Source organism: Drosophila ficusphila, unplaced genomic scaffold, assembly GCF_018152265.1.
Source record: "Drosophila ficusphila isolate 14025-0441.05 unplaced genomic scaffold, ASM1815226v1 contig_791, whole genome shotgun sequence".
In the NCBI taxonomy this organism is placed as follows: Eukaryota; Metazoa; Arthropoda; class Insecta; order Diptera; family Drosophilidae; genus Drosophila; species Drosophila ficusphila.
In genome coordinates, this window is record NW_025064737.1 from 2380695 (window position 1) to 2407705 (window position 27011).

Consider the following 27011-nt stretch of genomic DNA (forward strand, 5'->3'; position numbering starts at 1 on the left):
CACTTTCATGTGTATTTATAGCTGTGTTTTACACAGTCAAAAAGGCATTGGGTAATTAAGAGCTTTTACTTTAAGTTTAATTAGGATTTACACACATACTCAAATGACTGGGGATATGAGAAACATTTATTAAACATTTTAAAAATAAATACTTAAATGATTCTACAAAAACAGAATAACAGATATCCGATAATCAAAGTGAAAAGTTCAAGAAGTAGGTTCTCAAAATGTAAAACAATAACAACAAAACTTAAATTGTATATCCTATGTAGCTTAATGTTTTTTCCGTATAGTGCTGGGTGCTCCTGTCCTTGGCGGATGGCAGCTCACACCCAACCGACCCACTCACACTCAATTAATGCCAATTGATTTGTGACGGCCAGCACGCCGTTCGCTTGTTTGCTCTTTGCTGTTTTCCCGGTCATTATTCTGGTCTGCGCTTGGTTTTTCGAACCATTTCAGCCGTTTTCCCATCATCAGCGAACGTCGAGGACTTTGCGGCTGCAACTGCATCTGGCTGGTTCGACATCCCAGTTGCGCTTTGTCCTTCAGCCAAACCAATTGGCTCCAGCTACATAAATAGTTACATAAATAGGCAATTTGTCTGATTTATTTATGCTCTTAATTTGAATGCAAAACTTTTTATTGGCCTGCCCGCAGGTGAATCCGTCCGCCGTTCGTCTTCCGCAAACGAAGGCGAACAAAAGCTGCGGCGGCCACTCGACAAATGCATTTACATAATACCCATTCCCATGCCCGAACCCATTCCGTTTATTTATCTATTTACTGGCTTACACAAACGGCCGATTGGGTGGGCCGCTTCGCTTTAGCCGAATAGACATTAAAGGGCTTAGGCAAATTCTTGGCCCGAAGAGGTTCTTGGCGCTGCTGGTCTTTTGACACTTGTATAGTTTCGCTCAATTTCAATAAGTGTTCGATGGCTGTGATGAGCGTGTGCGTGTGTTGTTTGAGGTATGTGTGTGTGTGTGTGTGGGTGGGGATGCCCAGGATGGCTGCTGAAGGACCTCGAGCCTTCGACGACGTTCCGTTCTCAATTTGAGCAGCTTTGCCGGCTTATTTGCTTTACGCCTTAATAAATTTCGAAATGGGCTTAGGCCGAGGAGAACATCCTGAAACTGATAGGCCAACACAATGCACTGCTCCTGACACACCGTACAATGTCCTGGGCTTGTCCGGGCTCCTCCCAATCGATATCGAGAACACCGAGCTGGAAATTTACTTTACTTACTTAGCCCACTGCCAAGAAGTCGGCAGCCGAAATTCTTAAGAAGAATCAGGTTCAAGTCAAGCAAGAAAATACTTAGGATATTTTCTGTGGTAATGTTTGTCGAAAAATTCGGCTTTTAAAAATTTGATTTTTATTAATCAGGCTTTAAAAATGTGAACTTCTTTAGTGCAAGTACTATCAATATATGCATAAAGCATAAGAAAACAAAATGTAGAACAATTATATAAAATTTGTATTACTGATTTTATTGATTCTTTGTTAGTTAATTATATTAGAAGATGACCATTATTTATTTAATAAAATAAAAATCGTAATTTTTGTTAGTCGCCAAACAACGCCCTTTCAATGTAAATACGCCCAAGGGATTGCCAAAAAGATTTACAAAATGTTTGTGAACCAACACACAAGCCACTTCTTACTTCATGCATCAAAACGAATTAAGCCAATTGCACACCGAATTCAATTTAGAAATTTTCATCAAATAAGCCCCAGGGAGTTTTAGGGCCAGAAAATATCTCCGAGCATCGGGAGAAGGTTCCTTTTTTGTAGTGAAGCACAAACATTCAACAGTTTGTCGGCTTTAAGGACGCTCGTCACTCGGGCATGGGCCCAAATTTTCCATTGCGAATTCCATTGCACAAATGGGTATATTAGAGCACACACAAATATTTGACATTCCGGGACGAGACATACAAATTCAAATTCGAAATTACACAAGCCAAGTCGAGCCTGTTTTCAGCATCCGAGGACACGTGGGTGGAAGGACATGAAGGACCTGCCAAAAGCAAACGCTCACAAAGTCAAATGCAGAGAAAGCCATTTCACATTTTTGGTCATTTCATGCCCGTCATTTTTCACGCTTGAGTTTGTGCTAATGGCCACGTGAAAATGATTTTGCCGTTTACTTTGCTTTCGCCAAAGTTAGCCAGTTTTCAAGTTTTCCCCCTAACGAATAACAGCATTCCGAGCACACACTTTAATTTATGTTTCGATTACCGCCCCGCAGAAGTACAATATCAGCACGGAGAAGTGCGGGGATCTCACTGTCGTGGTGCAGGTGAGTTTGGGGTGGAGAGCGGAGAGAGGACCCCTTCGAGGAGCTAACGTTGGGTGTTTCTGTGATTTAGGGCGACCTCTCGCAGCAGGAGAAGCGGGCCGTCTTCATCACGGTCCACGACCTGGGCTGCAACCGTGAGTAGTGGAGCTAATTGCCATCCGGCATCCCGGTGACTAATGGCACCTGTCCTCCCCCAAAAGACAACTCCTTCCAGGAGTTCGTGAGCAGCCCCTGCATGACGGAGATCAAGGAGCGCTCCTGCTTCATCCACGTGGACGTTCCGGGGCACGCGGACAACGCCGACGCCCTGGCCGACGGCTTCCCCTTCCCCTCGCTGCAGGCCCTCGGCGAGGACCTGGTCACCGTGCTGGACTACCTGCACGTCAAGTACGTGATTGGCCTGGGCGAGGGCGCCGGAGCCAACGTCCTGGCCCGCTTCGGCCTGGCCCATCCCAGCCGGGCCCTCGGACTCATCCTGATCAACGCCACCGGCAGCGCCGCCAGCGTGGTGCAGTCCTTCAAGAACAAGGTGAGTGCAACTAGAGTGAGGGGGTTTTCCCCCACTGGAACGTGGTTCGCTTTCCCGCCCCACTTTAATCACTGGCCATGGCTATCGAGACTTTATGGCCCCGAGATAAATAGTTTAGGCCATGGATCTGATGAGAGAGGTGTTCTAGTAGAGTGGCAGACCTAAAATAACCATTTCCTTTGAGTTGTTGTCTATGTAAGAACTTAATATTTCTTTGAGACGAAGCTAATATAATATAACAAGGCAAAACAAAAGCTTTTTGACTCTTGCAATAAACCAAAAACTGCCATATCTAAGTTCAAAAGAAATGTTTATGTCCTAATTATACGAGCATGAATGTTACTTTGGGCATTTGTTTATCAAAGTTTTATTATCATGATCCGATTTTTTTTAAATATCTCAGAATTAGGATATTGTACAAAATAGCACATCTTTCTGTTAAAAAATTCTTAATAATAACAATGACATGAAAGATATATTTTAAATTGTTTTGTTGTTTCCCATTACCGTTTTATATAAACGTATTTAACTATAATTTAACATATAAGAGCTTAACTATGTTGTTCTCGGATTTAATGCAATTTTCTTTGTCTTAAGAACTCTTCAAAAATAGAATGGCTCGACATTTTGGTAATAATCAATCGATTCTTTTCTGCGTTTTCTGAGGTTCAACCTCAGTCATAATCTGATACGCAGTTTTGAAGATAATTTATTTCGGCGAAATTTAGATTTGATAGGTCACAAAAATAGAAGAATGTGAGGGGTTACGTTATAGGTACTATACAAAAATCTTACTGAAATAGGTATGGTTATAAAATAATTTCTATATTTGAAAATAGTAAAATCTTTCTGTTTGCAGTTCATCAGCTGGAAAAGCGACGAGGTGGCCCAGTCGGCCGAGAGCTTCCTGATGTACCACAAGTTCGGACATGTAAGTAATGAGTAATGAGTGGGGAGGGAGTGATCCTCCGAGCCAGAGTGTGCCATTGGCCTTGCCGTGGAGTGCGTGTTGTCGTTGGTTTGATCTCAGTGTTGTACTCACTTTACCTTCTGTTCTATTTTATGTTTGAACCTAACAACAAACCGCCGAAACGAACTCTGTTCGTCTGCGCTTTCAGGTTATGGAGGTAAACAGATCAAACGTCACTTAAATAAGTCTCTTCCTAAGCCAAACCATTCCGCAAACCTCGCTCAATCGGTGCTGAAGTGCTCGCTACAAATTGAAACCCCTCATAGACTTAGGTTCCCTGTTTTGAAGCATGTTTATTTACATTTATTTGTTGAACTTCTCGTTACTTTCTTCTAGAACTGGGTATGTACATAGTTTCCCTCTCAATTGGCCAACAGCAAGAACTGTGCAGCAAAATTTGGAAATCGAAATTATCCTCAAACCGCTTCATCTTATATTGCCATTTTGTTGTCGTTGTTGTCCTTTTTATATTTCGCATGAGTGCACTTTCCGTAGTTCAGAGCTTAGTTAGTAGATCGCTTTAACTTAACGATTTCTCACCTCATGTCAATGTTCTGCTTACTGACACCGCCCACAAAATTCCTGTGATCCACCGAACTTTGCAGCAAATCGTGGGCGAGAACCCGGACAAGGACAAAATCGTCGCCGAGTACCAGAAGCGTCTGCACCGATCCCTCAACAGCAAGAATATCGGCCTCTATGTCAAAGCATTTATGAAGTGAGTTCGGAGCGGTGGATTTCGCTATATGTTCCTATTATTTCCTATTAACAACCTCTCTGTAACCGCAGTCGCAAGGACCTCACGCTCAAAGGTTGCAAGGTGGACGTCATCCTCATTACGGGAATGCTGAGTCCCTATGCTTCAATGGTCGAGAAACTCCATCGCGATGTGGAGAAGGAACGGGTTACCATACTAAAGATCGAGCGGGCTGGCGATGTCCTGGCCGATGCTGTAAGTGTTACTTTGTTACTATTTATATTACGTTTATTAATTGCGTTAGGTAAATGTTTACAAACTGAACAATATTGTTAGTCAGATAAAAAGTTCATTTTGCAGTGAGAAGTATAAAAAGTTTAATAGTGACATATAATCAATTTGTGATAATTTGTAACTCACTTTATTTTAGCATTTCAAACAAGTTTTTTCTTTACATTCAAGTTGAGTTAAAATTCGATCAAAAATGTCGGTTTTCATTTCTAATATTTTGAATAAAAATGGTGTTACATGGTACAAGTTGATATGAAAAATCTCCGAGCTAATTATTTCTTATCAACATTTCATTTGATGTAGGACGATACGAGATACATACTAATCCTATGACTTTTAATACCCATTTTAATGACAGCCCGGAAAGGTGGCCCAGTCCATCCTGCTGTTCTGCAAGGGGCAGGGCCTGCTGACGTCGGTGGTGATGCCAGGAGTGGACCGCGGGCGCGCCTTCTCCACCGCCAGCTCTGGTTCCTTCGAGGGAGCCAACGGATCGAGGCGGCTGTCCCGCGGCATCTCGATGGAGGACTACGACAAGCCCAACATCCGCCGACTGAGCATCATGAACAGTGAGTTGCCCAAGAAGGAGTAATCCAGACCACGGCCACGCCCATGCCCACGGCTTCAGCTACAGAAGTACACCTCCAGCATTGGTAGATTAAGCATAATCGCATATTTAAATTACTTAAACTAGTGAAATACCTTTGGTCTGAGCAAAGCCGTACTTGTGTCAACCCAGAGCCAAACAATCATCCCAAATGTAACCGCTTACTTCGGGTCGAATAAGCGGATTTTACGCCAAATTTTAATCAGCAAACGCTTCTAGTTTAAAACACGAAAAATCGCGAAGAACACATTGTCCATCCGAATGGAGGGCAAGAAAATTAAGAAAGTAACTCGCATTCAACTGTGTATTTAGGCTTAGTCTTATGAACCCCAGATCCCACCTGTGAATCTAAATCGGAGCCAAACTCTTCATATCTACATATATCTTCCACTCGACCGATCTTAAACGCAACTGCTAAATATGAACATGAACTTCAGACAAGCAATCATCTATATAATACCTCCGAATAGAAATCTGTACCTAAACACGTAGAATATAATACGGAAAACTTTCAAATGTGACCCCCCTATAATCTTCTGCCCTCAGATTTGTGTAATTTTTACGAACAGTCTCAAATGTTGCTATTTTAGTGAAGAAATCATATACAAAGTTAAACTAGAGTAAGTTTAAAGCACCACTTAAAAAGATGCTTATTTAAAGTATTTATACCAAAGGCACACGAATTACACAAATGTGTTAACAATCAAAAACTAAGCAATTCGAAAACCAAAGAACATTTTAATGCATATGTAGCTGTCATGCGTTTTTGAAGCGAGTATTACAATTGTTTTATCGCATTAGCTTAGCTTAACATACTCGTATAGTAAAGACAACTAAGTCGACCAAGCACTCAGATAAGTAGATGCAACTACACCGTTACACAATAAAGTTAAAATGAAAAAGTCTGTTTTAATGTTGTATTTCTTTAATAAATCTAAGGACACTATTTACGGAACACCGAGTACCCTTGTAGGTAAAACGCTATAAGGACAGTTTGACATGCACACACAATTCTTTTGTGGGTCCGATACTAGCATGTCATCTAATCGTTTGAATCAATTCAATACCGCCTAAATTTAAATGTGAGCTTTATATTACAATCATCCGTTCTAAAAAAAGATATATATTTGTTTAATTGAAGTTTCACAGGACTGTATCCCATATTGTACGTCTGGGATATTTTAATGTGTATTACAAATTTTTCTACAACGGCACGATGTAAAGTTGTATTCATTTTTTTACAATCGCAAGTAAGTTTGCGAGTGTGTTCTAAAGGCGTACCATAGAGCATAGCGCGAAAAGACTTAGTACCTACAAGATTTTAAGTACTTTTTCAAATAAAAACCATAGTTCTTTTCTAGTTATGCACGTATATATCTTATTTGTAAATCTAAAAAATGCAAAAAAAAAAAAAACAGATCTGTTACTTTTATTATTTATTTTTTTTTTGTTTTTGATTTTAACTTTTTAAATTTTGTAGTAGTTATAAAATGAAATTAAAACAAATTTTAAAAAGTCCGGTTTCCTACCACCATTGGATTGCCAGGGTACCCAGTTTTCTAAAAGTGTCCATCTCCATTATAATCGATAGTTTCACAGACATGTAGCTATGGTATTTTTTAAACAGTCCACGAGCGGCTACACTGGTGCTTAAGTGCTTATTTTAACAACAAATTTACCATAAATTGCAAGAATATAATGTTAATACTGAGCTAACCTGCGCTCCCGCCTCCACCCCCTTCACCCAAGAACCAGCCAAGCAGTCTTTCACATTCAATCGCGTCTACATGGACGCCCCCCCGCCTACAAAGCCTCCGAGGGGAGTGAAGTACGGCAAGGATGAGGTAAATTTCTTCAAACCTTCGCTCAAAATGGTGTTCCAATCGCACTGTAGCCTCTTTACGCAATAAAACCTCTTGGAAAACCTCCTGGCTCTGTTTTCCTTGCGAACTAATTGGTCGAGGGTGCTCCGCCTCAGTTGCGGATCCAAAGTTGATGACGACACCACCCGGTTGTTGTTGTTGCCGCACGCCCTCTTTTTTGTTCAGCGATGTTATTTTTCTTAGATATCAAGTGACTAATATGGGGTGATTGGCTTGGTTTTGCAGTCTGCAGGATGTGGCTTTCTGGTCAATGTCATCAAGTCTTTGGGGTTCAGCGAGACCACCGAGGAACGCCAGAAGGAGAAACAAAAGATCGAGCAGGAGTTCAAGCGCTCTGATCTGCGACTGAACGAGCTGGTGTCGCGCCACGACCAGCAGCTCACCCAGGTGCTGCCCCTCTTTAGCCAGGTGTCCTCCGAGGTCACTGCCAGCCGTGAGCGAATCCATGCCGTCAAGGAAAACCTCGGCGTCTGCAAGAGATTGCTCCAGTGCCGGCGCGATGAACTTAGGAAGATGTGGACGGATGCAGTGCAGCACAAATACGTGCTGGAGATGCTGGAACAAATGTAAGCCACTCTGCCTTAGCAATAAACAAAGCCCGCACTAACTACTCGATTTCTTTTCAGTCAGGAGCTGCGGAAAGTGCCTCAGCGGGTAGTGGGCTACACAGCCAAGCGACAGTATCTGCATGCCAGCAAGGCCTTGACCGATGCATTGGCCACCCTTAATGGACCACTGCAAGCCGTCGAAGGATTGTCCGACCTGCGGACCGACCTTCAAACTCGGAGACAGCAGCTTTACCAACGGATGCACGAGGAACTTGTCACCCAGGTGTACACAAACTCCGCCAACGAGGCTCTCTCCTCGTTCCAGCGCAGCAACTCCAGTCGACTAAACTCCAGTTTTACCCGGGGAATCGGAGCCCGCCGCTCCACGGATCGCATTGAAGCCAATGCTCGAGTGCGCAAAGCGCTCACCGAAATGACCCAGAACTTCGATTTGGAAAAGGCCGAAGTTATTGAAGACGCAGATCTCATTTACCCTGAGCTGAGTATGAGCTACTTCGTTGCCATTATTGTGGAGTCGTTTGGAATGCTGCACAAGGTGCCTGACTCGCTGGAGACGCTGCGCGTCCAAATCCAAACGGAGTTGCTCAACGTTGTGCGGCATACGACGCACCAACTGTCTCTAAGTGGAGCCTCGGAGGAGCCCAATCCTCTACTTACCCTCCTGGAGATAATATTTAAGCAGTTTAAGGCCATTGCCAAGACGCATACCTTACTGCTGAAGAACTATTTGTCGGTGGGACAGAAGTACTCGGTGGTTGGGCCCCAACCCTACGATCTGACAGACTTTTGGGGCCAGGCTCAGTCAGTGGTAAGTGTGAAAGACTGAAGCTCTTCCGACTTTAATTTCTAACATATAAATCTTTTGTTTTCTTCAGTTGCAGCTGCTTCTCACCGACTACTTGGACATACAGAATGCTGCCTCGGATGAAAGTGCCCAAACAGGTTTTTCGGAACCCACAAGCAACATAAATTCCTATTTTTTAAGGCGCAAGGTGCCAAGGTAAGCGGGTAGTTAAGCAAACATGCTCACATTATTTCTACGATTCTCTCATTCACCAGCACCAAACGCTCAATGTTCAAGTTTGACAAGTCGTCGCACGTTGGCAGCAGCAGCAATAGCGACTCCTTCAAGGAGCACCGTCGCAATGCCTCGGATGCCTCCGTGGACGATAATCTGGGCGCTCAGCTCGGAGGCAGTGGAAAAGGCTCCACCAGCGGCGTCTTCCCCCATGAGAAGAAGCAACGGGACAAGCTGCTGATCTGCACGCCCGATCAAAATATCATTACCAAAGTGTATCTACCTCTAATGGGATATATCAAGGAGATAGAGAACTTTATGAAGTGCAAGCCAGGGTGAGTACCTATGCTCGAGACTAATTCGATTTGACCGATCCTTTGTTCTTCTAGGCAACCCTGCAGTCTACATGACTTTTTAGACAACTATATTAAGAACACATTCCTATCCAAGGGCCACAACCGCAACTTGCAGCTGACTATCGAGTCGCTGTCGAAAAATCAAGATGCGTGGCGCACTATTATAAGTCCTGAGGAAATAAAGGCGCTTAACCTTAGCAGACCTTTACTGCAGTCCACTGTGATGGTCGAACGGAGACTGACGGAGACTAAGAGCCTCATCCAAGACCTGCCCTGCTACTCTGAAGACCTGCTTAAGATGGTGTGTGCTCTGTTGAAGGCCTATCGCGATAACTGCCAGGCAGCCTACGACGGAATCGTTCAGCCAGATTCAGAGGACAAGAGGATTTACAGTGTGGCCTGGCTAAAAGATGCAGATATCAGTAGATTCTTAAAGTAAGTATACAATTTTGAAAGGATGATCTACGGATTTAAAACTAATTGTGCATCTCTTAGATCGCTTCCCAACTGGACGGACTTGAAGACCTCCAGCCAGAAGTCTCGGCATAACAGGAAGCTTCATCGCGGAAGCTTTGAGCCTTCGGAGGAGGAAAGTCCGATACAAGTGCAGCAGCGCAACATTCGAGAAGCCGAAATGTTGACCAGTAACTTGGGCGAGGGTGGGATCACCCAACAGGAGATTCTGGTCGAAATCAGTGTGCTTAAGGAGTTGGCCATACTGCAGGAGAGCATGGAGTGGTTCTCGTGTCGCGTCTCCGAGTTTGCCAACGACTTGCGTCGGCCGATGGTAAACGGGCTAAGCGCTGTCTCCCCTGAGTGCAGTGCCGACATCGCTGTCAAAGATGGCACGATCAAGGTAATGACTAACCTGGCTTTGGGATTCGATGACCTGGCGAACACCTGTCTGCTGGTGCTGCACCTCGAGGTACGCGTGCAATGCTTCCACTACCTACGCTCGAAGTCAAGTGTCAGGACCAACAGCTATGTGGGCTCCAAGGATGACATTCTGGAGCCGGATCGCCAAGTACAAGTACTGACTAAAAGGCTGTCTGAGATGGATGAAGCGTTCAGTGCCACTCTGCACCCGAGAAAGACTAGGGTAAGATGCATAATTTGCCCCTTAACACTCGGATTTTAATACCTTATTTTCCTGCAGTACATTTTTGAAGGCCTGGCGCACTTGGCATCGCGCATTCTTATTCAGGCATCCAATTATCTGGAACACATCGATCAAATAACTGTCCAGCGCATGTGCAGAAACTCGATCGCCCTTCAGCAGACGCTCAGTAACATAACCGCCTCCAGGGAAGTGGCCTTGGATCAGGCCAAACACTTCTATGAATTGCTTTGCATGGAGCCGGATGTAAGAAAGATATATATTTTCAATTGTACAGCTTTTGATATTCCTATATACCTGGCTATTCACCAACAGGAAATACTCAATGTGTTGCTGGAGCGGGGCACTCAGTTCTCGGAGATGCAGTTGCTCAACGCGCTGCAATTGTCCTGCAAATCCTTTGGCATAACAGACTCCAATCTCTTGGCCTCCTATCAGCAAAAACTATCGGACATACTGGGCGCCAAGCCCTCCAAAGGTGTTGTTGTGTAATTATCGTTACCGCCAGCGGAGAAACCAATTTTAATATCCATACGTTTGTGTACATCGGCATTAGGTGTAAGTGCAAAATGTGTGTTAGTGTTAAGCTCAAAATGATTATGAATGTTCTGAACATGTTTGGGAAGCACTTGGTGTTGCGATGCAGTCGTTTATACAGATACATATTATAAAGTTCATTAACAGTACTTTAATGGCTTCTACACAATAAATGAGAATTTAACAACGATGTTTTGAATTACCTATTTAAATTGTTTTGAATTACATTCTTATCACGTTAAACGGTAATTCGTTAATATTTTAATTTGTTGTATAAAAAAATCTTAAATAACTTTTTGAAATTAAAAACCAGTATAAACGATTCGTTTCAAGGTTCGAGTCTTGGGTAACATAGCGGTTGGCCATTCAGGGATTATTTTGCAGAAACACTGAGACGGTCACTCTCGGTAAATAAGCCGCAAGAAAATAAATTTCCAACTTTACAATTTAATTTCGGATTGAAATGCCTGAACCAGTTGAAAGCTCAGAGGTGAAGTCACCATCATATGACTTGTCCAAGTTCCGGCTAAAGCGGATTCTTACTAACAACAGTGTTAGAAAAAGTATTTCTCTTCTTGGCACTTTTCCCGACCTATCTGAAACTGACGATGCCATTGTTGTTTTTGAGAAAAATGGTCAGTAATAAATGAAAACGATACTAAGTGCTTAACAAATGTAAGTCTTTATTTTCTGCAGCTTACCGGGAAAGCGATGTGGCCACGGGTGCGCCATCTGAAGAGCCTCCAAAGAAGCCAAGTTATTTCAACGCGGATCTGAAGGTGGACACCGAATTTGTGAATAATATTTACGGAAGTTTTCAGGTCGTGCCCAGTCGAGATCTTTGCGGTAAGTCTTTATTAAATCCGTAACAAATTAATTTAAATAATTTTTTTGAATATTCCGGCTACAATCAACACGTAAAATTGTTCTTACAGGTGTCAAAAGCACAGTCATTTATCCCGCCACCGACAAACACATCGAGAAATATTCCGTATGCCAGAAGTATCTTATTCGGGAGACTCCTGATCTCTACCAGAAGATAACGCTTCCGTATCTCACCTCCAGCCAGTTCTCCCTGGAGTGGGTCTACAACATACTAGAGCACAAGCAGGAAAAGGAACGCATTGTGTTCGAGGACAAGGACCCGGAGACTGGCTTTATCCTGCTGCCCGACCTCAAGTGGGACGGGCGCAATGTGGAAACCCTCTACCTGCTAGGCATTGTCCGCAAGCATGACATAAAATCGCTAAGGGATCTAACCGGGAGTCACCTTGATCTGCTCCGCAACCTGCGAAAGTCGTCCAAAGACGCAATTTTCAAGCGCTACGGCGTTAATCCAAACCAGCTGCGCATGTACTTTCACTACCAGCCGTCCTTCTACCACCTTCATGTGCACATCAATCCGGTCCGAAACGATGCCCCAGGAATCTGGTGCGAGAAGTCGCACATGCTGGACACGGTGATTAACAACCTTGAGCTGCTGCCAGATTATTACCAGCGAGCAACATTGCCTTTCGTTCTGTACGAAGGCAACAAGCTCTTAGACCTCTATGAGAAGGAGCAAGCAATTCGAGCGGTGCCAGTATTGAGCGATGAAAATGAGCAATCTGCAGAGAAAACTACTGAAGACGCAGCTGCAGATGGTTTTAGCGATGATGAATCGGAGGAAAGGCAGTGCAAGCGCATCAAACTCGCCACTCCAGAGCCCAAAGAGGCCGAAGCTGCTGTCCAGGCGTGTGCTTAGTCTGCTTTCCAAAGGCTCAATGTCGATGAAGTGCATAAGGGCCCTACCCAAGAATAGGGTATTACTTAAAGTGAAGATAACATAGATTAAACCTTATCAATAATTATCTACAAGTATGTATTCTCTCAAATCAAAATAAAGTAACTTTTTGAAATACTATTTCAATCTTGCGATCTTGTAATCGAAGAAATTGGATACTTGCTTTTTCGTTTTTTTTAACTCTTTTTTTAAATGAAAAATATTTAGTCAGCTGGTTGCCATCTTTATTTAATAATTAATAGTGTAGCTATGTCTGTTGTGTATTATTTTTGTTGCATGCTCTGCTTGTGTTTATATAGTTTTTAGTTAAATAATTTATTTATTATTTTTCGTGGCCTTGCGTATTTGTTTATATTTGTAATACATTTAAATACATTCCACTGCGGTTTTAGGTTTCGTTCTTGTCGCGGCATGACTAATTTATCAAATTTTATATAGTCCTAGAAAAAATCATCTTCGTTGTGGCACCCCGAAGATTTTTGAAAACTGATCGTATCTTGATTTTTGTATTCGAATCGCGTCTAGTTTTTGGGAGCTGCGAATTCCATTCGAGCTCATTCCAGAGTTTTGCTAAGCGAATGCTTTGATTTTTGTAAGCTCGTTAGCAGCGTTTATTCAAATGTGTGTGTGGTAAGGTGGATCGGTGTTTTAATAATCGTGGCTCCGGAAAATAAGGTCAGTGTGTTTGCCAAAGAAACTATAGGGTTTAACATATTTTTGGTAGGCAAAGAATAAACGTTTTGAACGGTCAATTGCTTTCTACATTTTCCGGATACGCTTTTTGGCATTCTACGTTATCAAAAACACAATTAATGTTATATAGTTTCTAAGACCCAGATTGCCGACAAATGACCATGGATTTTGTTTCTGCGGTTTTTTTTTGGTTTTGCCTTATTCATTCGAGTCGACCCACCCTTGTGTGGAGCGTGTTTCCTATGTCATCGAATTATCTTGCCTGGAAGCCTGGTTCAACATCGTTTATGGTACATACATACATAAATATTATTTCAAATACATACATATACATATATATAGGTATATATAAAAATAACAAATAATAGTAGTAATAAAATCGTAATCTGTAATTCCCTTTATAATAAAAACAATACGCGCCGGCCTGCCCTGAATACTAAGCTGATACTTTCAATTGCTCGTCGTGCCCGACTGCTCCACGTCGACGTCTACGTCCGTGTGCTGTTGCTGCTGCTGCTCCTGCGGTACATACATAACGGCAGTGCCCTGCTTGTCTGTATCCGAGGATATAGACCAGTTCCGCTCTAGCTGCTCCAAGGCTGCCATGGTCGCCGTGGTGGTCACCCCCGCACCAGAGCTCTCGGCACCGGCGCCGTCGCTCATAACGCCCGCCTTGAGCGTCTCCTCTAGCAGCACCTGGATCTTGTCCTGGTCATCGAGGTGGACGAAGCCCAGGCGCACCAGTTCGCTGGTCAGATCCGCCGCGGTATCGTTCTCGTTTACCTGACATGTCAGCTGGCGGTTCATTTTGTCGTCCATGCGCAGCAGTATTGTCATGGTTATGTCATTGCTGTCCTCCTTGATTTTTACGCTGCACATCATGTTAACAATGCGCCGCGACTCCGTGTCCACCGGCTCCGGCGTGGCCGATTTCACGGAGTCAGCTCGCTCCGGGGAGGCGGCCCGCGAGCGGAAATTGGGCGGCTTCTTGCCGCTGTACGTTATAAGCGGATACACACCGTACTTGACGTCCTCGACAAACTTCTCCAGTTTGTCTGCGCCCGAGACGTCCGCCAACCGATACTGTCGTTCCTGTCCGCCGGCCAGTCGTAACTGGGCCATAACCACGTCCGGCTGGTAGTAACGCTGCATCAGCCCGTCGAATGCGGTTTCCGAGAACATAGTCCGGTTGGCAGGCGAGAAGACCAAACAGTGAGCAGTCAGCAGCTTGAGGGAGTGCACCTGCGAGAGCCACATATTACATTAATACCTATTTCATTTCTTAAGGTTTTTTTTAAAAATGATTTAATAATTTTGAACATTTTTATGAATCGCATATAAATCAGTATTAAAAGCATATAGTATGTTAGGGTTCTTTTTCACCTTTTCTACATATGGACATACATTTCACAAATAGGTACCATTGTAGCTTTCGGTAAAGAAAACAACACTTTATACGCGGCTTTTGATTAGTTATGGTAAAATCCATAGCTGGTATCAGATTGTCCAAAAAAAGTGAATACATTTTCAAGACCATAGCTGGACAAATCTTTTTCTTTTCCTTTTGAAATTTGTGCAAAGAGATTTATTTACAAAAGTTTATTAAGAAACAAAACACAAGTGAACTTAACGTCCGCAAGATTTATGCGGCAATTAGATTAGAAAGCCCCCTATCATGCGGGAGACCAATTGAGACCACGAAAATTGCTTTGACTGGCTACTCACCTCGAAAAGCAGTGGGTGAAAGAGCAGATCGTTGGCGCTGGGCCGGTCCTGCGGCTGCGGATTGAGACACTTTCGTATCAGGTCGCGCTGCAGATCGTTCTCCAGGCTGAAGATTGTGCGCTGGATGGTCTCCTCGTTGATGGCAGTCGATTCGCTGTTGCTGGGCTGGATCTCCAGGGCGGCCATCTCCAAGGCGCACATCCCGAAGGCGTAAATGTCAAGGGCGGCGGTCAGCTGATCGGCGGCGCCGTACTCCGGCGCTTGGAAGTAGTGGGCGCCCCGCTCGCGTTCCCGCTCTCGCTCCCGGCCCCGCCGGACGCTGTAGTGGACCGCGTCTGGTACCACTGAGCCAATCTTGACCAGGCCATTGTGCTGGATGAAGATGCTATCACAGGTTAAGTTGCCGTGGATGATGGGCGGCGAGCAGGAATGCAAATAGCTGAGCGCGGACAGGATCTGGGTGCACCAGCGGCGCCATGACTCCAGCGGCAGCCGCTTGGCGTTGCGCTTGGTGCGCTTGAGGAACTGTTTCAGCGACCCGCTCGACATGTACTCGGTGATGAACACCACCCGGGGCCGCTCCGCATGCTGCGTATCCGTCCAGTAGCGATGGAACTTGACGATGTTCTGGTGGTCCAGCTGCAGCAGGTTGTCGAACACCTGCCGCATCTTCTCCTCCTGCGACTTCAGTTCCTGCAGGCTGGCATATTGCACCTCGTTCCACACGACCTCGACGCCCTCCTCGGTGTCCATAGCCAAATGGACGCAGTCGATTCCGGGCACATCGCGCTGGTCGACCTCCTCGCGCCGCTTCAGCCAGCGCCCGCATGGCGACTCCTCAAGAATTTCGCTCTCGTCCTCTGAATCGTCGCCGGATTCGCGGGGCGACGAGTCCAGATTGACGCCCTCGCTGCCGACGCCAACGCCAACGCCGACTGCAACGCCGGTCCCTGCATCAGCTGTTGAGGCACCAACTATGTGCGGGGGCGCCTGCTGCTGCGTCGACTGCGACTGCGGCGCCTGCTGCTGCGCCGACTGCGCCGTTGGCGTCGCTGCTGGGCAGGATGCATTCGCAGGGACGGCCGCCGAAGGGGGCTGATGAAGGGTCGGTTCCTCCGCTACCGCGCTACCGCTGTTGCCGGCATTCGCTTGGCTATTTGACATTAGGGTGCGGTCACCGACGCGGCTGCGGGTCTTGAGCTTTTCTGCTGCAGTTCCAGTTCCAGAAGGCCTCGTCTTCGGTTTCCAGTGTTTATTTCCTTTGCGCCTACAAGTTGGACTGCGTGAGTCTACGTTCGCTTTTCGTGGTATCCAATGCGGGTTCCGGGCAACGAGCTACATCCGCTGCTGCTCCTCTGCCACTGCCGCTGCCTCTGCCCACTCACTGGCGCAGACATACACACGCTCGCTCGCACACACACACACAATCGCACTCCCCCTCCGCTAAACCCCTAGCCTAGTAAACACTTTGCTGCGACGGCTGGCGGCTGCTCCGACGATTTTTCGGCGCCTTTGACGACGTCGGCGGCTCCAATCTTCAACTGCGACGCGAACGGCGATCGGTTGGTTGCACTTTCTGGCCTGACACGCTGCCGATTCGTTTATTTAGGCGTTTTTTCACGCTAAAACACCCAAGAAATGTGAGCAAATCGATGCCTCTGGCCTATCGATAGTCACCCCCTCATATCGTTGGGCCAGCGCAGCAGTACTGGCATCTATCGATAGTTGTGGAAAAAAGAAGTCCAGATTTTAATTCGCGCTATACGATATTTGCATTTGCTCATTTTCATACTACATATAGAAAATGCAGTCTTTAAATTTTTAAATTAAATTCTGGCCCAAAAGCAAATACTTTTAATTTACTGATTATTGGAAAACAATGCTAAATACTTAAAAATCAACAATCAAAGATATCAAAAAATTTTGTTTATTAAAAAGTATTTATTTTGGGCCAATTGCCCAAAATATGTCCTCAAATCTTGGCGCACCGGAAACTAAAATCGTGCCCAGCATACGAAATCTACGTTTTCTTTGGTGGTGAACATTTTTGCATTAATTGCAAATAATGTATAAGAATGAAGAGATTTGATACTGATAATTTGTCATCACTGCCAAGAATTATTCGATAGTTAGTCAGATGTAACGATAACCGCTTGCCATCTGTGCCGGCAGTTCTTGAAAACTTCCTGAGAGATCCGTAGATTTAATAAGATTCAGAAAGACTTAACAGATCATGGACAGCATCATTGGACGCAGTCAGTTTGTCTCGGAGACGGCTAACCTCTTTACTGACGAGAAGACTGCTACGGCTAGGGCAAAGGTAGGAAACTTATTTCAACTGAGCCTAAGTTGACTATTTTGTACTACATGTTCTCCAACTTAGGTGGTTGAGTGGTGCAATGAATTGGTCATCGCATCGGCTTCAACTAAATGCGAACTGCTAGTTAAGGTGCAGGAGACTATCCTCGGGTCCTGCGTGGAACTGGCCGAGGAGTTTCTGGAACCGGTTCTGTCCCTAGCCCATGACCCAAACATGGAGGTGCGCAAGCAAGTAGTCGCCTTTGTGGAGCAAGTTTGGTACGAATACCGCTTTTAAGTAGTGTTAACTCTTATCAAAAATATATTCACCATTTCAGCAAGGTGAAGGTGGAGCTACTGCCTCATGTTATCAACATCGTGTCCATGCTGCTAAGGGATAACTCGGCCCAAGTGATCAAGCGAGTGATCCAGGCCTGCGGCAGTATCTACAAAAATGGATTGCAATACTTGTGCAACCTCATGGAACCCGGCGACAGTGCGGAACAAGCGTGGAACATCCTCAGCCTAATCAAGGCCCAGATTCTGGACATGATCGATAATGAAAACGATGGTATACGCACCAACGCAATCAAGTTCCTCGAGGGCGTCGTTGTCCTGCAGAGCTTTGCTGACGAGGATAGCCTGAAACGTGATGGAGACTTCTCCCTGGGCGATGTTCCCGACCACTGCAAGCTGTTCCGCCGCCAGAAGCTGCAGGAAGAGGGCAGCAACATATTCGACATCTTGCTTCAGTTCCACGGCACCACGCACATTTCTTCAGTAAACTTGATAGCCTGCACAAGCAGCCTGTGCACGGTAGCCAAAATGCGGCCCGTGTTTATGGGCGCCGTCGTGGATGCCTTTAAACAGTTAAACGCTAACCTACCGCCAACCCTCACCGACTCGCAGGTGAGCTCCGTGCGCAAGAGTCTCAAGATGCAGTTGCAGACACTGCTAAAGAATCGCGGAGCTTTCGAGTTCTCTGGCACGATCCGAGGTATGCTCGTTGATTTGGGCTCTACGACAAACGAGATCCAGAAGCTTTTGCCAAAGATGGACAAGCAAGAAATGGCTCGCCGTCAAAAGCGCATCCTGGAAAATGCCGCACAAAGTCTTGCAAAGAGAGCCCGCTTGGCCAGCGAACAACAAGAGCAGCAGCAGCGAGAAATGGAGCTGGACACCGAGGAGTTGGAGCGTCAAAAGCAAAAGTCCACTCGAGTCAACGAAAAATTCCTGGCCGAGCATCTCCGAAATCCCGAGACGGTGGTTGGTCTGGTGGTCGAGTTCCTGCCCAACCTGCCCGCTGAAGTCCCTCAAAAATTTCTCGAGGAGTATTCGCCGATTCGCCAAATGTCCATTCAGCAGCAGGTGAGCAACGTCTCCAGAATGTTTGGCGAGCAGCTTTCAGAGAAGAGACTCGGCCCAGGTGCCGCAACGTTCAGTCGGGAGCCTCCAATGAGGGTTAAAAAGGTGCAAGCTATTGAGGTAGCGCCTACTGCCATGGAAGTAGACGAAATATCGGTCCAAAAACTGAGTGAAGAAGAGCTGCAACGTAAGGAGGAGGCCACAAAAAAGCTGCGAGAGACCATGGAGCGCGCCAAGGGCGAGCAGACCGTAATAGAAAAGATGAAGGAGCGCGCAAAGACTTTAAAGCTGCAGGAGATTACCAAGCCGTTGCCACGCAACCTGAAGGAGAAGTTTCTCACTGAAGCTGTCCGTCGCATTCTGAACTCGGAGCGGCAGTGCATTAAAGGCGGCGTCTCCTCCAAGCGCCGCAAATTGGTCACTGTGATTGCGGCCACCTTCCCAGACAACGTGCGTTACAGCATTATGGAATTCATACTGGAGGATGTGAAGCAGCGCGTTGACTTAGCCTTCTCCTGGCTTTTTGAGGAATACTCTCTGTTGCAGGGTTTTACAAGGCACACCTACGTAAAAACCGAGAACCGACCCGATCACGCCTACAACGAGCTGTTGAATAAGCTTATCTTTGGCATAGGAGAGCGTTGCGATCACAAGGACAAGATTATATTAATACGTCGCGTTTATTTGGAGGCACCCATTTTGCCGGAAGATTCGATCGGACACCTCGTTCAGCTTTGTCTAGACGACGAGTTTTCCCAGCACGGACTGGAACTGATAAAGGATCTGGCAGTTCTCAGGCCTCCTCGAAAGAATCGCTTTGTGCGAGCGCTACTCAACTTTTCCGTACACGAGCGAGCTGACCTTCGGGATCGAGCACTGTCCCACCTTGTCAGTCTTTACCATGTGTACAAAATCCTTCCAGCGCGAATCGACGACTTCGCTTTGGAGTGGCTTAAATTCGTTGAACAGGAGGCTCCGCCGGCAGCAGTTTTCTCACAGGAGTATGGGCGTCCAACCGCAGAGTCTGCTTGGCGAGAAGACACAGCTAAGGTTTGCCTGGGTTTGGCCTTTACCCTTCTGCCGTACAAACCGGAAGGTATGTATTCTTTTACAGTAATTAACTAATAGTAGTAAATATTTAATCGTAGCTTTTTTATTTTTTTTTTTTGGTAACTAATTAACTATTTTCTGTTCCTTTAGTTTACGTGGAGAAAATTTGTCAAGTGTTTGTGTCAACCTCCGCCGAATTGAAGCGCACAATCCTGCGAAGCCTTGATATTCCCATAAAGAAACTGGGTGTCGAAAATGCCACTTTACTGCAACTGATCGAGGACTGCCCCAAAGGCATGGAGACCTTGGTGATACGCATTATTTACATTCTAACAGAGCGAGTGCCCGCACCCCACGAGGATCTTGTCCGGCGGGTACGGGATCTCTACCAGAACAAAGTGAAGGATGTGCGTGTGATGATACCCGTGCTGAGTGGACTATCTCGCACCGAGCTGATCGCCATTCTCCCTAAGCTAATAAAACTGAACCCAGCTGTGGTCAAGGAGGTCTTTAATCGATTGCTTGGCATCGGTGCCGAGTTCGCGCATCAGACAATGGCGTTATCGCCCACAGATATAATGGTGGCTTTGCACACCATTGACCCGAGTGTCTGTGACCTGAAGGCCATTGTTAAGGCCACGTCGCTGTGCTTGGCAGAAAGGGAGCTGTATACTCAGGAGGTACTTATGGCTGTCCTGCAGCAGCTGGTGGAGGTCGTCCCACTGCCAACTCTAATGATGCGCACAACCATCCAGAGCCTTACTCTCTACCCGCGCCTCGCCAACTTTGTCATGAACTTGCTGCAGCGGTTGATCATGAAGCAGGTCTGGCGGCAGAAGGTAATATGGGAGGGCTTTCTCAAGACAGTGCAGCGCCTCAAGCCGCAATCCATGCCGATTCTGCTGCACCTTCCTCCTGCCCAGCTGGTGGACGCACTGCAGCAGTGCCCTGATCTAAGACCTGCTTTGTCGGAATACGCAGAGAGCATGCAGGATGAGCCCATGAATGGCAGCGGCATTACTCAGCAGGTTCTCGATATCATCTCCGGAAAGTCTGTGGATGTGTTCGTTACGGTAATTATTAATTTTTAAATATTTTCGCACACTTTCCCTTGGCAAAAACAGTTAACGTTAGGCGCAGCTTTAAATATAAAAGATAATAACGATTTCTCTTAGTATAATCAAACAATTTTAACAAGTTAAATATATTAACTTATCTTTTTTAGGATGAAAGTGGCGGTTACATCAGCGCCGAAAACATCAAGAAGGAGGTGCAGGATCCGTCGGAAATCGGCGTTATATCCACAGTACCCGTGCTGACGTCTCTGGTTCCCCTGCCTGTTCCCCCGCCAATCGCTGGTGATTTGAACCAACCTCTGCCGCCTGGCGAGGATTAGTTTGAAATGAATTGTTTTGTTTGCCCGTAGACATCTCCCATTTACTAAATAAGACAAAGTTCATATTTACAATTTCACTTCGGCTATCATGTTTCCACCCGAAAGAGCATCAACAATATTCTGTGTAGCAATCCGAGCAATTTCTTCGCAGATTTCTTCTCAGCCCTAGCGATGTGGGGGACAACAATAACATCTTTAAACTTGATTTTAAACAAAGACTCCGGATTAGTCACATCCAGACCTGTGGCCAGAACGCGTCTCGGCTTTACGGCTTCTGATCTACATCTGGGCTTCATCTTTTGGAGAGTTCTTAGTCTGAGGACTCAGAGCACAGCAGAACTCTATGAAGACGTATTAACCTTTCGCGCATTGAAAGCTTCAGCTTTTTTCCGGCTCGACGCTCTTCAACATCGATTTGTTCATAGCCCACCGAACAGGTTGCCACACATTTCAGTTGGGAGCCAGCCGCATCCAGGACTTCTTTATAAATTTTCTCGAATATAGTGCAATATAATCGTTTTGGCACGAAATCTGTACAACCCAGCTCTTTCTATCAAAAATGCTCACCTGTAAGCTGTTAAGGGTTAGTTCTAGTTAACCAGAAGAAATAACTATACGAATTTGTCACACAACAACTTTATATATACGGGCAAGTCACGTAGACACTAGGCTTATGGATAGATAGTATTAATTTAAGTCCTTGCTGGCATCGGTTTCTGGATTGACATCTAAACAGAAGACGTGAGTCAGAAAAGTATAGGAGAATATAAATCAAAGTTATTGAAGTAGGAAAAACAGCAGGATTTATTTAAAAGTGTATGTATCTGTCCATACGTCAACAATATCATTTCGAAGTAAAATATTTATTGCATTTTATTTTTTGATAACTATAAAGTATATTTAAAGTTCAGATCCTCAAGGTTACTTATTTTATTTTGACTTAGACCACAAAATCTAATATTTTATTAAATATATCTCCCGCAGTTATTTGTTTTTAACTTTCGTTAAAATACATTTGTAGGATTTTTACATTCGTAGAAAGGGTTGTACACAATCTTTTTGTTATTTCACATTTAGAGTTTCACTTCGGCTTCCATTTCCTTTCCAGCTAAACCAGCGAGAATATTTCGGGCCGTAATGCGGGACATTTCTTTGCGAGTTTCAATGTCAGCACTGCCAATGTGGGGAAGAATAACTACATTTTCCAGTTTGAGGAGAGGGTCATCCAGCGGCAATGGCTCCGGTGTCGTGACGTCCAGGCCAGCAGCTTGAATTTGGTTGCTCTTCAGGGCATCGTACAAGGCCTTCTGGTCGACGACTCCACCTCGCGCCGTATTGATAAAGATGCAGTTGGATTTCATCTTTTGGAAGGCCGCGGCATTAAAAATTTCCTTGGTCTGAGGAGTAAGGGCACAACAGACTACGATAAAGTCTGAGTGGCAGAGCATCTCGTCAAAGTCCACGTGTCGGGCATTGACAGACTCCGCCTCTTTAGGCCTTGGTGAGCGGGTTGTGTAGGTTATTTCGGTCGGCTTGAAGGGCACGATGCGTGCCGCTATCTCTTGACCTATGCGTCCGAACCCAAAGAGGCCTACCCTGGATCCTTTCAGACCCTGTCCGCACATCCACATTGGGGCCCACGACTTCCAGCCGCCGTTGTAAACCTGCTTGTTGGCCTCGAACAGACGGCGGTTGGTGGCCAGGAGGAGGGCAAGGGTTAATTCCGCAGTTGCGTCCGTCAGAACGTCAGGGGTGAAGCCGACGCGAATGCCACGTTTCCTACACTCGGCCACATCGATGTGGTCATAGCCCACCGAAATGGTGGCCACACACTTCAGCTGGGGACCAGCAGCATCCAGGACTTCCTTGTCGACTTTGTCCGTTAGGGCGCAGTAGAGGGCATCTTTTCCGGCAACCTCGCGGATCAGCTCGGAGCGGGGCACCGGTGAGGTCTCGTACCAGGTGCTCACCTGGCAGCTGGAAATTTTATTGATTCGTGAGAAGTTAATTAGCCGGTAGTAAATTAAAGCATACCTCTTGCGCAGCAACTCCAGGCCGCTGTCATCCACATCTGGGCGGGTTACGTACACAGTTGGTTGCGAGCTCATCCTTCGAATTATATGTCCTTGTTGCAAGAAGTTTCTGACTTGACCGAACGGCAATCGCAGTGGCATTGATTCAAATTTACGAAAATGAACGTAAACAGAGTAACAGGTTTCATTTAGTGTGCCCAGATTCGAACCATTAAAATGTTCCGTACAACAGGAACGATTACCGAGTTAGTGAAGTTCGGCCGACAAATACCCTGTGTTAAGTTTAGTACCTACATTTTTTAAATCAATTATTTTACTGCGTGTTTTTTAATGTTAAATTGGGTTACGTTTTATGTCCAGTATAGACTTTAATAATAAAGTATATCATAAAATAACAATTCAGTTGGTTATTTATAAAACTTGAAGGTTATATAGTCATTTGAATTTTTTATCTAGAGATACCTATGTAGACCTATGTAGATATCCGTCACTTTTATTTTAAAATGGGTTAGCATTAGGAGTCGTTATAAATATAAAACATCTTAAAAATATCCTTACCTCAAGTAAATTTGAGTCCCGATTACTTGCTGTAGTTTTTCGTCATTTACATGTCGAGTATACCTTCGCATTACTGGGACCAAATTGCAACTTGGCACGAAACTCGCTTCCAAAACATTTCATATAACCTTCCGGCTGATCTGTTGTTTATAAGTCGGAGAGAAATCATAGAATTTGTATTCCATCTATGAATGGGCCGCGTTGCTTTCTCAAGCTGACCACACGTGCGTTCGCCTCTCTAGGATTAAACGTCCAGCGGTGTCGCCGGATAAAAACCATGACCAGTTGCCCTCGAGAAGCATCCCCTGAGTTGATCGCCCAGCTGGGAAAAACACCCAGGATGCGTGACAATCCCGCGTTCCGAAAAGTGGACACTCCCGAGTTCCACGGCATATTTACCGCCGAGCTGAAGGAGCTGATTGGTCTCTTCAAGAAGTACGATTACGAGCTGCGTATCGCCGGCGGAGCTGTCCGCGATATCCTGATGAACATTCCACCAAAGGATATTGACTTGGCCACCACCGCCACTCCGGAACAGATGAAAGTGATGTTTGAGAAGGAAGAGGTGCGAATGATAAATGCAAATGGGGAAAAGCACGGAACTATAACTCCTCGCATAAATGACAAGGAGAACTTTGAAGTAACCACGCTTCGCATCGACATCCGCACCGATGGACGCCATGCAGAGGTGATGTACACCACCAACTGGCAGTTAGATGCTAACCGTCGTGATCTGACGATAAACTCAATGTTTTTGGGCTTCGATGGCACGGTTTACGACTACTTTTACGGCTACGACGATCTGCAGGAGCGTCGTGTGGTGTTCGTGGGCGAAGCAGACATTCGAATTAAGGAGGATTACCTTCGCATCCTGCGCTACTTCCGCTTTTACGGTCGCATTGCAAAGGATGACAAGAGCCACGATAAGGCCACTCTGGCTGCCGTAAAGGACAATGCGGAAGGCCTTGCAAGAATAAGTGGAGAGCGCATCTGGATGGAGCTCCAAAAGATAGTGGTGGGCAACTACGGGTCCGAATTGCTGCTGGAGATGCATCGATGTAACCTTTTCGCGCACATTGGTTTGCCGGTTGAGCCTAATCTAAAAGAATTCAAGCGCCTTTGTGCTACCTTAGAGAACTTTGAGATGCCGCACCATCCCATTTTGTACATGGCCGGACTATTGCACTCTGTAGAAGGTGCTATGGCGATGCACAAGCGTCTGAAGTTGTCCGCCTACGAAAGGGACCTTGCTAGGTTCATCACCCAGGAGCGAGAGAAGGTAAGCCCACGTTCAAATACTTTTAAAAGGCTCATAATTAAGACTCCAAATTTCAGGTGGACACTGATTACACGACCCTGCGCGACTTCCAGAAACTTTGTTTGCAGAAGTACATACAACGCGATTTCGTGGAACAGTTGCTTAAGTACTCAGGCAAACAGGATCTTTACAATCAGCTCAAGTCCTGGGTCAAACCAGAGTTTCCTATTAGGGGTAACACTTTGGCTGAGCACGGTCTTAAGAAAATAAGACTTGGTCTTGTTATGGAGGAACTGAAACTTCTTTGGGCAGACAGTGACTTTAAACTTACGCACGATGAGTTACTGAAAAGGATTCCGGATGTCTTGGAGAAGTTACCAAGTTCGCCCAGTAAAGAAAAACGTACGAAATAGTACTGACACTCTCATTGTTTTTGTTCATGTTTATTAAAGTCTGTACGGATATTTTCCCCAAGTAAAAATTCATCTTTCATTTTGTTTTCCTATTTTTTTGAAAATATCTGAATGGGTCGCTTGAATCCGGCTTCGCAGTGCTCAGGTGTGCCCATGAGTTCCATTGCTGTAAAGCCCACTTCCTCGCTAAGCAGATATTCGGTGAATTGCTCTGGTCGAAATTTAATGTGCTGGTAGTTTTCTCGGATTTGTTCCTGAAAAAAGGAGATATCGGTATTACAAAGCATTTTTGTGGCTGTTACTGAAAATTATAAATCTTTAATTGTTTTCAAGTAATACTAACCGAAAGCTTTTTGCGCCGCTTATAGCCGTCAAAAGACTGCGGCTCAAGGATCAGCTTGCCACCTGGGTTAAGCTGCAGGTACATGCGACGGAAGGCCTGCTTCAGGCCTGAATCACAGAAATTAAGATGGATCCACTTAGTGACGGACAAGCAGAGTATAGCATCGAACTGTGGCCGCTCAATCTCCAGCAGTACCTCGTCTTCCAAGACATAGTTTCCCTGCACGAACCTCATGTTGTGTGGGAATCCCAGCCCAGTCTTCGCCTTTCGCTTCAAATGGGTGATTGTTGTCTGTGCATCCTTCACCAGCCCACGATCTATGTCTAGGCCGACTAGAGACTTGACCTCGAAGGTCTTGGCAATCTGGATCGAGAGGTGCCCGGAATTGCAGCCAATATCAAGGAGCCGTTTGCCACGGAACAACTCCGGCTGGGTGGCCAGCACGTCCAAACGGATGTCGTGAAAATTCTTGTCCAGGATCCGTTTGCCGTAATAGTGTTTATAATTACCATAAATGAAATGAGAATCTTTGTTGTGCTTGGGTTTCTCTATAAGCTGCAGGCGTTTCTTTGGGCTCTGTGGAGACGGGCGGGTTTCCTCAGGTTCAGTTTTCTTCAGTCTTTTGGCTTCAACTTCATTGTCATTTACGGTAATACTTGATTTTCTCTTTTTTGCAAATTGATCCGTTTGTTCGCCGGTTAGCTGGGTGTTATTGTTGTTTTCCAGGTCCATGGTGAAATCTAAATAAAACCAATGTAGTTACAAGCCGCGGAAATAATTCATTGCTTATTCAAAACTCACCACAGCTGTTCATTTAAATGACGTTTTGATGAGTGTATCCCCTTGGTATATGTTTTAAAACATAAAAAACTAAAAAATTAATCACATCTCGCGGGAAACACACATGAAGAGGGACCGTGGTTAATAAGTTTCTAAAACGCGTGGAGTCGAAATACCAGATTCAATAAAAAATACCAAAATAAACAAATTTAGCGCGCCGTTTTTAAATTGCCTTTCCTTTGGTTACCCATTTGAAAAAAAAGGCACTTGTAGGTATGCAACAAAAATTTCATTTATGACTTGATTAAAAATATAGCATAAGTCTTGGGTGCTGTAAAAATCTTGCAAAAGGTATTGTTAATTTCAATAAGTTCCGCAATGTTCCGGGTGTTTTTTTTTTACCGCAATCGGCTTTCGCGCAACTCGGACATTCATT

The 27011-nt window shown here is 45.2% G+C and overlaps 7 protein-coding genes across 16 annotated transcripts in view; 4 read left to right on the forward strand and 3 right to left on the reverse strand.

The window, feature by feature from the left end:
• LOC108090156 (exocyst complex component 4) overlaps positions 1-11070 on the forward strand; it is a 33372-nt gene extending 22302 nt beyond the window's left edge. For 4 of the 10 annotated variants that reach the window (XM_017188713.2, XM_017188718.2, XM_017188714.2 and 1 more), the window contains 17 exons: positions 2256-2306; positions 2377-2440; positions 2507-2835; positions 3695-3766; positions 3954-3962; positions 4411-4523; positions 4595-4757; positions 5152-5362; positions 7150-7244; positions 7509-7849; positions 7910-8660; positions 8728-8852; positions 8912-9205; positions 9260-9661; positions 9722-10325; positions 10383-10589; positions 10659-11070. In XM_017188713.2, coding sequence (XP_017044202.1) covers positions 2256-2306; positions 2377-2440; positions 2507-2835; positions 3695-3766; positions 3954-3962; positions 4411-4523; positions 4595-4757; positions 5152-5362; positions 7150-7244; positions 7509-7849; positions 7910-8660; positions 8728-8852; positions 8912-9205; positions 9260-9661; positions 9722-10325; positions 10383-10589; positions 10659-10835 — 4008 coding nt within the window. In that variant the 3' untranslated portion in view covers positions 10836-11070. The other 6 variants (XM_017188721.2, XM_017188719.2, XM_017188715.2 and 3 more) reach the window with 5 other exon arrangements.
• A 183-nt stretch (positions 11071-11253) lies between these two features.
• LOC108090158 (m7GpppX diphosphatase) lies at positions 11254-12814 on the forward strand. Its single transcript, XM_017188724.2, has 3 exons — positions 11254-11515; positions 11577-11726; positions 11816-12814. The coding sequence occupies exons 1-3, from the start codon at positions 11344-11346 to the stop codon at positions 12622-12624; spliced, it is 1131 nt and encodes a 376-aa protein (XP_017044213.1). The 5' UTR covers positions 11254-11343; the 3' UTR covers positions 12625-12814.
• Positions 12815-13054: 240 nt separating this feature from the next.
• Positions 13055-16765, reverse strand: LOC108090197 (nuclear receptor-binding protein homolog). The gene is made up of 2 exons (XM_017188785.2): positions 15082-16765; positions 13055-14598 (listed from the first exon to the last, which is right to left on the reverse strand). The coding sequence occupies exons 1-2, from the start codon at positions 16243-16245 to the stop codon at positions 13807-13809; spliced, it is 1956 nt and encodes a 651-aa protein (XP_017044274.1). The 5' UTR covers positions 16246-16765; the 3' UTR covers positions 13055-13806.
• A 462-nt stretch (positions 16766-17227) lies between these two features.
• On the forward strand, positions 17228-21267 carry LOC108090187 (symplekin). Its single transcript, XM_017188774.1, has 5 exons — positions 17228-17401; positions 17465-17658; positions 17718-19840; positions 19945-20867; positions 21020-21267. The coding sequence occupies exons 1-5, from the start codon at positions 17315-17317 to the stop codon at positions 21188-21190; spliced, it is 3498 nt and encodes a 1165-aa protein (XP_017044263.1). The 5' UTR covers positions 17228-17314; the 3' UTR covers positions 21191-21267.
• A 706-nt stretch (positions 21268-21973) lies between these two features.
• On the reverse strand, positions 21974-23431 carry LOC108090188 (glyoxylate reductase/hydroxypyruvate reductase). Its single transcript, XM_017188775.2, has 2 exons — positions 23225-23431; positions 21974-23167 (listed from the first exon to the last, which is right to left on the reverse strand). The coding sequence occupies exons 1-2, from the start codon at positions 23362-23364 to the stop codon at positions 22264-22266; spliced, it is 1044 nt and encodes a 347-aa protein (XP_017044264.1). The 5' UTR covers positions 23365-23431; the 3' UTR covers positions 21974-22263.
• A 406-nt stretch (positions 23432-23837) lies between these two features.
• Positions 23838-25524, forward strand: LOC108090217 (CCA tRNA nucleotidyltransferase 1, mitochondrial). The gene is made up of 2 exons (XM_017188810.2): positions 23838-25060; positions 25117-25524. The coding sequence occupies exons 1-2, from the start codon at positions 23969-23971 to the stop codon at positions 25450-25452; spliced, it is 1428 nt and encodes a 475-aa protein (XP_017044299.1). The 5' UTR covers positions 23838-23968; the 3' UTR covers positions 25453-25524.
• Positions 25462-26711, reverse strand: LOC108090218 (probable RNA methyltransferase CG1239). Its single transcript, XM_017188811.2, has 3 exons — positions 26597-26711; positions 25796-26535; positions 25462-25706 (listed from the first exon to the last, which is right to left on the reverse strand). The coding sequence occupies exons 1-3, from the start codon at positions 26607-26609 to the stop codon at positions 25542-25544; spliced, it is 918 nt and encodes a 305-aa protein (XP_017044300.1). The 5' UTR covers positions 26610-26711; the 3' UTR covers positions 25462-25541.
• Between the last annotated feature and the right edge of the window lie 300 nt (positions 26712-27011).

What these genes read in the sequence shown, in the direction of transcription:
- LOC108090158 (XM_017188724.2), top strand. Translation starts at nt 11,344, where the DNA reads ATGCCTGAACCAGTTGAAAGCTCAGAGGTGAAGTCACCATCATATGAC. An exon ending in TGTTGTTTTTGAGAAAAATG is followed by an intron (nt 11,516 to 11,576) that starts GTCAGTAATAAA and finishes TATTTTCTGCAG; the next exon opens with CTTACCGGGAAAGCGATGTG. An exon ending in GCCCAGTCGAGATCTTTGCG is followed by an intron (nt 11,727 to 11,815) that starts GTAAGTCTTTAT and finishes TTGTTCTTACAG; the next exon opens with GTGTCAAAAGCACAGTCATT.
- LOC108090197 (XM_017188785.2), bottom strand. Translation starts at nt 16,245, where the DNA reads ATGTCAAATAGCCAAGCGAATGCCGGCAACAGCGGTAGCGCGGTAGCG. An exon ending in TTCACCCACTGCTTTTCGAG is followed by an intron (nt 14,599 to 15,081) that starts GTGAGTAGCCAG and finishes TGGCTCTCGCAG; the next exon opens with GTGCACTCCCTCAAGCTGCT.
- LOC108090187 (XM_017188774.1), top strand. Translation starts at nt 17,315, where the DNA reads ATGGACAGCATCATTGGACGCAGTCAGTTTGTCTCGGAGACGGCTAAC. An exon ending in CTGCTACGGCTAGGGCAAAG is followed by an intron (nt 17,402 to 17,464) that starts GTAGGAAACTTA and finishes TCTCCAACTTAG; the next exon opens with GTGGTTGAGTGGTGCAATGA. An exon ending in CTGTGGATGTGTTCGTTACG is followed by an intron (nt 20,868 to 21,019) that starts GTAATTATTAAT and finishes TATCTTTTTTAG; the next exon opens with GATGAAAGTGGCGGTTACAT.
- LOC108090188 (XM_017188775.2), bottom strand. Translation starts at nt 23,364, where the DNA reads ATGCCACTGCGATTGCCGTTCGGTCAAGTCAGAAACTTCTTGCAACAA. An exon ending in CTGGAGTTGCTGCGCAAGAG is followed by an intron (nt 23,168 to 23,224) that starts GTATGCTTTAAT and finishes TAAAATTTCCAG; the next exon opens with CTGCCAGGTGAGCACCTGGT.
- LOC108090217 (XM_017188810.2), top strand. Translation starts at nt 23,969, where the DNA reads ATGAATGGGCCGCGTTGCTTTCTCAAGCTGACCACACGTGCGTTCGCC. An exon ending in TCACCCAGGAGCGAGAGAAG is followed by an intron (nt 25,061 to 25,116) that starts GTAAGCCCACGT and finishes TCCAAATTTCAG; the next exon opens with GTGGACACTGATTACACGAC.
- LOC108090218 (XM_017188811.2), bottom strand. An exon ending in AGCGGCGCAAAAAGCTTTCG is followed by an intron (nt 25,707 to 25,795) that starts GTTAGTATTACT and finishes TCCTTTTTTCAG; the next exon opens with GAACAAATCCGAGAAAACTA.